The sequence below is a fragment of the Pogona vitticeps genome, chromosome 2 (assembly GCF_051106095.1).
Source record: "Pogona vitticeps strain Pit_001003342236 chromosome 2, PviZW2.1, whole genome shotgun sequence".
Lineage (NCBI taxonomy): Eukaryota > Metazoa > Chordata > Lepidosauria > Squamata > Agamidae > Pogona > Pogona vitticeps.
In genome coordinates this window covers 116,048,382-116,061,356 of record NC_135784.1, presented here as the reverse complement: position 1 = coordinate 116,061,356, position 12,975 = coordinate 116,048,382, and the positions used below count along the sequence as shown (strand labels likewise).

Genomic DNA, 12,975 nt, shown 5'->3' with positions numbered 1-12,975 from the left:
CTACATGATGTAACTATAATGTGCTGAATTGCAGTGCCAAATCCAGAGCACAGAGTAGGGCTGAGCGACAAAGGTTCAGAACGAAAGCCAATTTCTTTATGAATTAAATACTGCAGTGCTGAAATAGCAGTAAGTGTTCCAACGCAGGAATACTGACAGCACATATATTATGTAAAACAATAAAAGGGTATATCATATGAACACTAAAGGAAGAGTTTCAACGTATCAGCTTTGCAGACAGCTATTGCTATGAAGGAAAATCACTGTAAAATCTCAGCTTTAAAAAATATTGGTCTAAGGTAGCAATACTTGGGCTACATCCAACATCCTGTCAACGGGCTTTGGTTAATTCAACAGGCCTTCCTCTTACTTTCTTCTGCTTTGTATCTCTGGCATGCCCCACTCCCCAATATTCTGGGAGTGTTTCCCTAACCTTCTGGAGTATGGGAAGGAAGTTACAAGGGGTACTAGAATCCAGTTTTCAACCATTGTTCTATTGATGTCTTTACCACTAGAAAATGTACTCCAAAGCACTGGTCCCCAAGCGTGGGCCTCCAGATGGTCTTGGACTACAACTCCCAGAAGCCTTCACCACTACCTCTGCTGGCCAAGATTTCTGGGAGTTGAGTTCCAAGAGCATCTGGAGGCCCAAGGTTGGGGACCACTGCTCCAAAGGATGCAATTCTCTGTGTTCACCTGATATAAAACAACAAGGTAAGAAAATGCACAGAAATAGGAATAATAAAAGAACATGTGGCTAAACAAATGCTACCAAACTTGTTAAGAAAACAAAATTTCTAAGGATGTGAGATACCAAAGCAAAACTACATCTCAGGGTCACAGACATACATACTTATACATATTACTCCTAAGTTGTGTTAGAGATAGACATAAGGACAGCAGGACAGAATTTCATATTTCAATGTCCTTGAAATTTATTGATCAAAATCCTGTTGCTTAGTTATGCCTGTGAAAAGCAAATGGTGTAACTTGCAGCACCTTCCTCCTGGCAATTAACACATCTTGTGATTTGATTTTTGGGTTCATGCCAAGCCAGTGGGCAGACAGGTGCCTAAAAATCCAAGTAGACTTTCATTTGTTGCCACGGGAAGCTGCTTAAAGTTATGCCAGTTGCATTCTGCAGGTATAACTATGCAACATGTTTTGGGTCTGTTATGCCATTCTTAAAACAATTTTGAAATAGAATGAAAACTGGGATTTTGTTTCATTGGCTCAGTGTCATTGGGCAAAACAATGAACAGCAGAGGTTGTAAATGTTTAACATCCCAAAAGAAAAAAATACCAATACATATACATATTTAGAGTTTTAGTCTGAATTCTATAGCACAAGCCTAAAGTGAGATCCAGAACCATCATCAGGCATATCCATTTTCTTCATGAAGCCTAATACTGGATATCCAGCAGCACAAACCAAGCAAGTACTATGCCTCCACCTTTGTGCTGTATTGGAATACTCAATTGCTCTTGCTCAGATCCCTGACTGTTAACATTGCCTTTGATTCATATATTTACAATATCATACTTATCCCACACCTTCATTACAGTTAATGCTTATGGACAATATAAGTAGCAATATTGCTGAGACAAATATCACTAGAAAGATCCTCTGCATGGTGACTGAAATACTAAATCACTACATGAACTCAACCTTCCAGCAAATTACAACAAATATTACTTTATTCTTTGGAAGAATGATTTTCTTAAAAAAATCCCCCCTAGTACTCAAAAGAGGGGTTGCCCAAGCTAGAGATGTGGAGCAGTAATCTGCTACCTCCAAAGAAAGGGTAGAAGGAACAAACACAGAAACTATGGAGGATCACAGGATCTGAGAAAATGCTTCACACATTTAAAACAGGCAATGAACAAAACAGACACAAACAAAACTTGTATGTAACAAATCCCATCATATCAGTCACTTGTTTGAGCACTTTCTAATTCTACAGCATGTGAAAGATCTACTGTATGAAAGTTCTATAACTCTCTGCTTCCAACTCTTAGATTAATGCTCTTCTGCTGAAAACCAGTATTCGGAATAAGACGCAAGTAAGAAGCTGCTCTCACTTTGTGCAAATGTACTTCATAATGTAATCTAACAATCTCTGTTATTTTAGCCATTTTTGTGAGTATTCAAAGAAAATAATCCCATGTTTCTACTTACTCCTTTTTTTAAAACTGTCAGCCAGGGAGGATAATTAGCCTCCAGATGATTGTGTTGGAAATGTTTTTTCAATAGTCCATTCAAGTGCCCCATTGTGAGCATGCTGCCATTCTGCTGAAACAGCCTTGCAGAACATTCATGACTGAAATGGCTAATTTGATTTGCCATACTCAGAATAAGGAAAAGGTGGCAAAGGAATGTTTGGCTATCAACATGTCTGGATTTGAGGTCACTTTAAATTTTAGTGAGGTGCATTAAAAACAGGGGAAAGAAAGTTCAAGGGATGCTTTACAGAATCTGGAGAGATGGCCATGTAGCTTTGTTTCGTCTCACTGCTAACCACAAACTAGTTTTGAAACTGGCAAATGGAGGGGTTCTGCACACGCACCATTGTTTTAACAATAATGACTGAGTCCCTGAAGGCCCTTTTTCTTTAGTTAAGATAGTTTTAAACATTTTAACAATTTTTAAACAATGTATTTAATAAGTTTTATAGCTGATTTGTTTTTTTAAAGTATAACTCATTGTGTTTTTTATTTTATTCTTTTTAATACTGTGAGCCACCTGAAGTTGAGAGAAAGGCAAGCTATAAATGTGATAATCGATCAATCAACCCTTTGCACACATTTAGATTTTTCCTTATTACAGCCACAAAATGAAGCCTCTATGCACACAATACCATCTACTGTGTAAGCTCTCTGACTGGTTTCTACTTGACTCCTGATTGTTTAAGAATAACTACCTCAAACAGACATCCCCCTCTCAATTTTTGGAACTTTTCCAAATTAAGGCACTTTTCATTTTCTTACTCTGTTTCCCCAAAAATAAGATCTAACTTGAAAATAAGCCCTAGTATGATTTTTCAGGATGCTCGTAATATAAGCCCTATCCCCAAAATAAGCCCCAGTTAAGTTAAACCCCGCCCTCCACCATTGTGCAGCAATCAGAAGAAGATGACATGACTGTATTTGAATAAATGTAGATTGTTGTACATGGAAAAAAAATCCCCTGAAAAAGCCCTAATGTGTTTGTTTTTTTTGAGCAAAAATTAATATAAAACCCTGTCTTATTTTCAGGGGAACAAGATACTATAGGTATAAGGTAGTATGGTCAGGTTTGGGTGCTCTATTCTCCACTGGCTTTCTGCTTTGTCTGCTAGAGGAAGAAATTAAAAGCTTCTCCATTCAGTTATAAACTAGCCATGTTTCACTGTAATTTCCAAACCTGAGGAACGATAGCTTATGCCTAAAATTTTAGGTAGTGAGAAAAAAACACATTAGGTAACAGTACCTGATTTGAATTTGGTATCACTAAGTAAGATTTGAAGAAATCACAGTTTTGCAAACATAGTCATCATATCAGCCTGCAGAAAGCTTCTATCTCTTTGTTCTTGTGAAGAAGTAAATTGAGTATTTATTTATTTATTTATTTATTTATTTATTTATTTATTTATTTATTTATTTATTTAGATTTATACCCCGCCCATCTAGACGGATATTCTACTCTGGGCGGCATAATAAAGTTTAAAAACAATAACATACGAAAATCCAAGATGTACAAATATAGATATTAAAATACAGCAGGAGGGAAAGCCTGTCTAAATAGTACAAACTGATGGCTGATGTTTGGGACAGAAACCTGTGTTCCATGGGTCTTGTGCATGCTGAGTTCTTCCTGGGCTGTTTCAGGGAGAGTTGTTCCCTTTTCTTAACTTCTGGCTCTTATGCAAACATTATAGTTCCCCTAAGCCAGTGGTTCCCAACCTTGGGTTCCCTGAAGTTCTTGGACTAAAACTCCCAGAAGCCTTCACCACTAACAGTGCTGGACAAGATTTCTGGGAGTTGTAGTCCAGTAAGTTGGGAAGCCATGCCCCTTTGTACAGTACAGTGGTGCCTCACACAACGATGTTAATTGGTTCCAAAAAAAAAATCAACGTTGTGTGAAACATCGTTCTGTGAAACACCATTTCCCATAGGAATGCATTGAAAACCGGTTAATCCATTCCAATTGGAACGGATTGCCATCGCTGAGTGAAAATCCCCATAGGAAACATCGCTGTGTGAAACAATGTTTCCTCCATTGGAATGTATTGAAGCCGACTCAATACATTTCAATGGCTTTGCGAAGTCCTTTTTCGCTCCTGTAAAAGTGTCTTACAATGTTTGGAAGCTGTTTTAAATGCTTGCAATGGTTAGCCCACCTCCTGAAACCTATGCAAACTGATTTTGGTGTTGTTCTGACACTTCGTTAATTTATGATGATTTTTTGTTTTCTCCATTGGAAACCATTAGACAGACCATTCAATGGTTTTCAATGGAGAAAACAAAAAATTACCATAAATTAACGAAGTGTCAGAACAACACCAAAATCAGTTTGCATAGGTTTCAGGAGGTGGGCTAACCATTGCAAGCATTTAAAACGGCTTCCAAACATTGTAAGACACTTTTACAGGAACAAAAAAGAGACATCGTTGTGTGAAAATCCCCCATAGGAAACATCGCTGTGTGAGGCGGCAAATTTAACAGAAAAAGGCATCGTTGTGTGAATTCATCGTTGTGTGAGGCACCCGTTGTGCGAGGCACCACTGTATATGAATGGCTATACAAGTGGGGAGAACACATTCATCCCCAGATGGGAAATAGAATACATAGTGATTCCACTACATGACTCAAGATGTACATTAGGTTGTACTCTTAGCCACCATCCTGCATCAAGATGGAAGTCTCTGCATTCTAGAAAGAGCAAACCAGATGTTGTTATTGTGAAATCTGTGCACCCATTCGTACTTTTTTACTTGCAAATATAGGTGTAGAAAATACGGCTTACAGTTCGGTCACATCTCTGGGGACACCTTTTGGCAGCAAGCGCAGTCCTTTGTTACTGCAGCGTACTACGGAATCTACACAGGTACATTGGTCTGGACAACGGGGGGAGAAATGACAGCTGCTTTCAGGATTGCCTAGAGAGAGAAAGAAAGAATTGAAGAATTATAAAATAATTTCAAACAGAGATGGAGGCAATTTTAACAGAGGTGCTCACTTCATGCAAAACCATGCTTCCACACATCATCAGAGCATGGAATTTTTTTTTATTTGAGCAGCCACTCTGAGGGTTACAGTACTGGCACACAGAATGCTATGATTTCTTCAACTGTCCTCTCAACACCATCACAAATTATATTTGGAAAATGTACATGTGGTGTTCTAATTCCCATGCCAATAAGAACGTGTCTCCAGCAAGCAAGATTTAAACTCATAAACCAAGGGAGTTACATGCAAGTGTGCGGAGGGGGGGGAACCTCAAAGATGGAAGTGAAGTTTTCGGCTACATTTTTACAAAATAAAAGCAGCAGAAATACTGATAAATATAATAAGGGTGTTTTCAACAGAACAGCACACCAGCTTTCCTTGGGATGTGTGGGATCACTTTCCCTGTTGATTTTCAGACAGGGATAACTGGGGCATGTTGTTGAGAAAGGCAGAGTGGTGACCTCTGGAGGTACCTCCAAGGCTACAGTCTCTACCACTCCATTATTGAGCCTTGATTCATGAGCATATGTGTATAACTTGGTTTCTTTAAACAGTCCCTTTACTTGTGACAACTGGCTCCTAAAATCTGACTCTCTGGAAAATGGCACTTAAGGTGATCCCAAGTAATATGAAAATTTCATTCATTCTGAGTCTATTAATTGAGCATTACAGATATGTGAACCACCATGGGACTCTTCCTTTTCCTGTTTATTGTTTCGGTGAAAAAGAGCTTGAACATATAATTTGTTGCCGACTGTGGTAAACACTCTTTAGTTTAAGAGAAGACATTTAATATTTATATCACACATTCCTTAATTCCTCAAATTGTAAGACTTGTTGCTTTGAACAAGCATAATGAGAATTAGGAACCAGATCAGCTATTCAATCATCAAGAGCTAGAGGCTCCATGTGCGCATGCATAAGAATATCTAATATTTCTAACAAGGGTGTTGATTTGTATAAAGCAGATTTGGTAAAGCAGATTAAACTTCACAATTGGAGAGCAAGAGGGTTACTGTTACAAAACTAAGCCTTTGAAGTTAAGAACATTAAAGCATGGATTGATCCCAAAAACAATATGTGGCTTCACAAAGCATTTTTTTTTTGGGGGGGGGAGCAAACACCAATATCCAAACATATGTCTAGAAACATTGTGTAGCTTATACTTTAAACTGGGGCAATAAAAGAAAAAAAAGTTCACAGTCTGAACAAGGCTCTGTTGAACACTGCAACAGAAAAGCTGTCCTTTGATTATTATTCCCGTAATGGATTGTAATTGTTTTCAGGCATGCAAAAGAGTGAACAATTTAAACTGTTCTCCCCTGCCCTCTCAGAAACACTGGGATCATAGATATCTCTTCAGTGTTGAACAAAGCACAGTTCTGTACTTAGTCCCTGATGTATAGGACCGATTTAAAAAAAAAAATCCTCAAACAGCTTAAACTATGCCTGCAAATGTGGTTTCCAATTGGAAAGTTATATAAAGAATAAAATAAGGATTTTAAAATGATAAAAAATAGCATTTTAGTAACCCTCCCTCATTATCTAGTGCAGCCATATTGAATTCTGATTCCAACTCGTTCATTTGAAGGGCTGTAATATTCTTCCTTATACAGTATGATCAAGATTATTCCTTTATCTTGGCCAAACTTTCATGAAATCCCCCAGCAAATAATTCATTTATAACAACTGGAGTAGAAAGTGGGGATGAGGAAGATGGTATTTTTACATATTAATCCAAATAAGTTGGACATGAAAGAGGAAAATATTTGAAATTATATTAACAAAGAACATGAATTCATGGATGCAGTGGACTCTGAGTTGATAATGCCACCCTGACAAGGTACACATTGCAGGTTGTTTTGGCTATAGCTGGTAGTTCTGATTATACTTCAAATTCCACCAAGAACTTCACTATATGGTTTCCAGGAACTGTGCTTACCATCACAAGTGAAGTCCTGTATAGCTACATCCTGAATTGGAATCTCCTTCAAGAAAAATGGTTTCTGGCAGCGTGGATTTCCACTGACAATCCTCCTCTTCCTTAGCCATTTCCCCAGCCAGGCCAAGTGGCAGTTGCAGTTAAATGGATTAGACAGCAAATTACTGGATGGGAAATGAAGAAAAATGGGCTGTTAGTTCCTGAAAAAGTCAGAGGATGGATCTTTCGAAGGCAAATTGACACTCATGCAAATACATTGTGGTAACCCATCTGTGTTAGAGAAAGGAAGCTGTATGTGCAATATTTGCATTTCTTTTTCAAACACAAAAGGCCTGAGCAGGAAACCACTGAGCAGCGACCCAATGGTTTTAGATTTCTCTTTTCTTTAGCAGACACAGGCAAATCATAGTCTTCAGACATTGAATCTACTTGTAATATGGTCTTAACAGAGGGTCATTTTGAGCTAAGGATGCAAGAGAATTAAGAGAGCCATGCTGGATCAGACTAAAAGTCTATCTAGCCCAATAATAATAATAATAATAATAATAATAATAATAATAATAATAATAATAATAATAATAATAATAATAATAATAATAATAATAATAATAATAATAATAATAATAATAATAATAATTTTACACAACAGCCAATCCATTGCCTGTGAGAAGGCTGAAAGGAGGACAGGAGTGCAGCTCATGCTCCCCAGTAGCTGGTATACAAGTTAATCATTCCTATGTCACCGGAGATGCTGTCATTTCTAAGGCAGCACCTTCACATTTAGAAGCAAAGCTTCTTTAAGAGACAAAGGAGATTGGTTTATTCCAAAATTATTGTTGTTGTTTAGTCGTTTAGTCATGTCCGACTCTTCGTGACTCCATGGACCACAGCACGCCAGGCCCTCCTATCTTCCACTGCCTCCCGGAGTTGGGTCAAATTCATGTTGATAGTTTCAATAACACTGTCCAACCATCTTGTCCTCTGTCATCCCCTTCTCCTCTTGCCGTCACACTTTCCTAACATCAAGGTCTTTTCCAGGGAGTCTTCTCTTCTCATGAGATGGCCAAAGTATTGGATCCTCAGTTTCAGGATCTGTCCTTCCAGTGAACACTCAGGGTTGATTTCCTTCAAGATGGATAGGTTTGTTCTCTTTGCAGTCCAGGGGACTCTCAAAAGTCTCTTCCACCACCACAATTCAAAAGCATCAATTCTTTGGCAGTTGGCCTTCTTTATGGTCCAGTTCTCACTTCCGTATATCGCTATTGGAAAAACCATAGCTTTGACTATGCAGACCTTTGTCAGCAAGGTGATGTCTCTGCTTTTAAAAAAGCTCTCTAGGTTTGTCATCGCTTTCCTCCCAAGAAGCAGGCGTCTTTTAATTTTGTGGCTGCTGTCACCATCTGCAATGATCATGGAGCCCAAGAAAGTAAAATCTGTCACTGCCTCCATATCTTCCCCTTCTATTTGCCAAGAGGTGATGGGTGCAGTGGCCCATTCCAAAATTAGGTGTCCATAGTTTCACAAGATGGATGTTTCATCAGCTTTTCACTGCAGAGCTGTCCTATAGTTTGGCTCTGCTACTAGAGGGCTGATCCAGACAAGACACAAGAGATCTACGAATGGGATCACTTTTATTACAGAATACATACTGAATAAGCAAGCAAGCAGTTACATGTGTGTTTAGCTTGGATTATGACTGCAGCACTGACCAAAAAAGGACTTCATTTCTCATTTCTGCAATTAAATCATCTCCGAAGCTTTCTCCCAGGATACAAATACAGATACCAATTTATTCTTCAATACATGGATTAAATAATCACTTCAATACAGCTTTAGTTCAGGAATTCAAGCTAACAAATCATGTGAAGAAATATATGGACTGATGGTGTACAAAAGTCTTCCAAATCCTTTTTGGCTAGCACAGCATTTTTATATTAGTAAAATTGGTTGTTCACATCATATATCAAAAGCATAACGGAAATGTGCCATCAAATAAGGTTAAGAGCAGCAAGTAAGAGATTATTTTTTTTTTAAAAAAAAACCTCTCAAAGGTGTAACTTCACTACCAGAGTTCAAACTCAGCCCTGTGATATATATTAATGCACAAAACTTCAGTGACATTTTTATTGCCAGTGGTGGGAAGTAAGGGATCAGTGTACAGCCATACTAAGATTCTGAGGCTCTAATGGTTATATGAAGATAAGTTCATAGACATCACAAGTGGAAAGTGTAATTGTCAGGCTCAAAAGCCACAAAGCAAAAACAAAAAGCGGACCTGGTACCAAGATTTCAAATCTCAGATGGTTTAAAATCCATCATTTCAAGGAGAGGAGTAATTCCTTTGCTAGTTCATGGAGTTTCTTCACGCTACTAAGTGGTTACAGAAGAGTCACATGGGAATTTTTAAAAACCCCACAACTGTATATGAGGTAAAATCACAGCTAGGAAGGAAAGGATGCCTGCCTCCCTCAAAAGAGCAAAAGCAGAGTTGACTTCTGCGAACATGGGTGCGCGTGTGTCAAATTCCACCTGTTTTGCCTGCTTTCCATTGTATGCCAGCTACAGTCAGGCTACGGAACAGGCTGAGTGATGAGGTGTAACGCAAACAGCTGATGGCAGGTGGCTTTTCTGTCTGCATGGGAATTTTTGTAGTAGGGTTCTTCTGGCCAAAAGGGGAAAAATGCTGGCAGCATTTTTAAAGTAAAGTAACGGGTAATTTGAACCAGAGATGTACCACTTATTTTGGAGTTTGTAAAGCAACCCTTAAATGATTGTGGGTTTTTCGGGCTCTTTGGCCGTGTTCTGAAGGTTGTTCTTCCTAACGTTTTGCCAGTCTCTGTGGCCGGCATCTTCAGAGGACAACCCTTAAACCAATGCGTCTTTCTAGGCTGACACTGAAATATTTCATTCAACTCAGATATATTGTATTAACTGAAATATCTCAGTAGACCTAATACACTATAAATGAAATGAAATCATATAGCTTAAGCCAAAGTATCCCACAAAGACTGGATGGTTGCTTTATGATTTTTTTTAAAAAAAATTCTTTGTTTTGTCAAAATTTGTCCCCTTAGCACAAAATAATGTACTGCTACTCCTAGAAGCCTCCAGAAACTGTCTTTTCAGATAGGTCACAGGACGTCCTTGTTCTATTTTAATATTAATAAAATTATTGTTTTCCCAACCCCAAAACCCCCCCAAAAATGGGCTTCTGGCCACTTCTGACTTGGTTCTTTTCAAATTTTTGTCATGTAGCTTCAGAGGCTATCAGGGCAGAAAATCGGCTTGCAGCCTGCCAAATGTCCTTAATCTTGGAAGAGCTGGGGACTGAAGTCAATGTAAACACAATTTTACTAACTGCAGAAAAGCCATTAGCATGAATTAATTATGCAAGTCAATTTTGACAAACTATAGATTTTCTTCAAAATGATAGAAAATGCATACATGACTAATACAGTGGCTTTAAGTTATCCTGGACCCCACCTGAGCCAGTAAACAGATCAATTGCTATAAAATGATTTTATTAGAGAAATTAAAGATTTAGTTTATGCTATAATAAAGCTGTTTCCATAGCAAGATTAGGATGTGCTGGGTACCCTAGTCATAAGGACAAATATACTGGAAGTGCCAGACAGTGAAAGACTGTCACTATGTAAAATTAATTTTCACAAAAAGCCATTCAAAATCTTCAAAGGGACAATAAACTACAACAATATTGGAGAAGGCTTTGACTGTATCTATTAAAGAATGGATTTCTAACATAAAAACCATGAGCACTGATACTATATAGACCCATGTATTCAGTCTTCTTTCTCATGAGAATGACAGAGTCGCTCACATGGAAGTAGGGCAATGAGAATTTTAGTAAAAGGAGTGGATAAATATTTCATTTTATCATGGTTTTCCCAGGAAATAAACACAAGGTTAACTATTGCAGTCCAGGCCAGACTACAACCCTGGATGATAGTGGCATTCACTGAGCAGTATCTTTTGCAAAACATGGTGAATTTGGGAAAGACAAGCTATTACAGATTCAGGTATCAAGCAGTATCCACACTAAAATTAAACCGTAGTTTAAATACAGACATTTTATGAAGTATACAAAAATATGTACATGAATAGAATGACATGACTCCCCCAAAAGTGAGCTATTAGATAATAATTAAATTCTAGAGGATGATAACCTCAGAAGGAGAAAGATGGGAGAAAAAAAGGCACATGCACAAAATGAATATTGTGTTCTCCTGCTGCAAATGCCATTACTAGGGATTTTAATGATGTTGGCATGCATAGCTTATATATGAGTACAATAATTGTTAAAGTATTGGGAGGCATAACAAAAAAAAATTATCCAGAACAAACACACACAATAATATCCAATAAAAAATATCCAAAACAAACACACACAATAAATCATGTTCTGCCAAGCTAAAAAAAATCTGGAAAGAAATGTAGCATTCTTAAGTGGCAATTATAAGAAAGAATGGTGAGGCATACAAACAGAATGCTTCAAAGGGCCTTAATGCATACAGAGAACAGCAACCAGGAGAAAAGTAGCAAGATGTGTGGTAAAAAGATTAGCGAGAGCCCTGAAGCATCTGAATCATGAGATTCAAATTCAAATGATGTTTGTGTAACATTTATACAACTGTTTGGGGGGAGAACACCTGGCCCATAAAGATTCTTTGGCACCATATATAAGAGTTCAGTTCCACATGGACATGTTCTGTCAGTGCAGAATCTAAGACTAGGCACAAGGATTTTGCCATTATCAGTATATACACACCTAGTGGACTCATTCAGGGGTAGCAACAGCTCCCTTCTTAGTGAAGAACAGACCTTTCAAATGAAAGAAGAAAATCAATGGAACTGCTCACAGTTGCTGCTCTGCTGGTAAGATGATGACAGCAGAATCAGGACTCAACAGGGTATTTATACAAATCTAGGTACCTTTGTGCTGAATCTTCAGACTTAATGGCTGAAACCCGTTGTTTAGTACAGGAAGTCACAACTAGAGTAGGTCCATTGAATCAGTGGGGATTTGATGAGTCAACTCATCTGTATGTTCTCCTGAACCAGTTGGGCTGTTCTGGTTGTGATTTACTACACTAAGCAACAGGATTTCAGCTGAATATGTCAAGTGCAGCAGCTCCTATGAAGGGTGATGGGTTAACAGGCTAAACTATGAATGAGCAAGTCCTTCATTTAAATCTTGTCTTGTCACAAAGCCATTCGATGGTCCTGTCTATTCTCTCCACTACCAGAAGGAGTGCATATCAGTTGCATACCTCGACATACCAGTTGCTAGAAAGCATTAGTGGGAGGTTACTTTTGCTTTCATGTCCACTCATGAGCATTTCATGATCAACTTGTCTGGCCGTTGTGAGAACGGAATGCTGGACTGGAGAAACCATTGCTCTGATACTGCAGGACTTTCTGACCTTCTTAATATTTTAGTGGCCCAATACCTTCTTTGGGCCACGAAAGTATTAAGAAAAGGCAAACAGTTCTGTCCAGCAAGACTCTTTATTAGGCCAGGCATTGCAGAACCTGAGGAGGTGTGGTTAGAAACAGAATGGTCCAAAAATCATCCCAACCCTTAAGCTCCATAATGCCCAGCTTGATGAAGGGTCCTGCTGGCTTTTTCTTAATATTTTAGTGGCCCAATGAAGGTATTGTCCAACCTTGTTTTTGGAATTTATGTGAGGACCACACAGTCTTTTCCCCCCTTTTATTTATTCCTTTTTAATTATGATGGAAAATACCCAGAATTGTCACATAGGCCATGATCTGCAACCAGTGTGGGCAGGTCTCCCATCATATGT

The 12,975-nt window shown here is 38.3% G+C and overlaps 1 protein-coding gene across 2 annotated transcripts in view; it reads right to left on the bottom strand.

Moving 5' to 3' along the window:
- The window catches only part of SLIT3 (slit guidance ligand 3), a 595,328-nt gene that overhangs the window by 128,263 nt on the left and 454,090 nt on the right, over positions 1 to 12,975 (bottom strand). For both annotated transcript variants that reach the window (XM_020780501.3, XM_078385818.1), the window contains 2 exons: positions 7,151 to 7,314; positions 5,006 to 5,138 (listed from right to left, as the gene is read on the bottom strand). In XM_020780501.3, the coding sequence (XP_020636160.3) occupies positions 5,006 to 5,138; positions 7,151 to 7,314 (297 nt within the window). The remainder of the gene's footprint in view (positions 1 to 5,005; positions 5,139 to 7,150; positions 7,315 to 12,975) is intronic.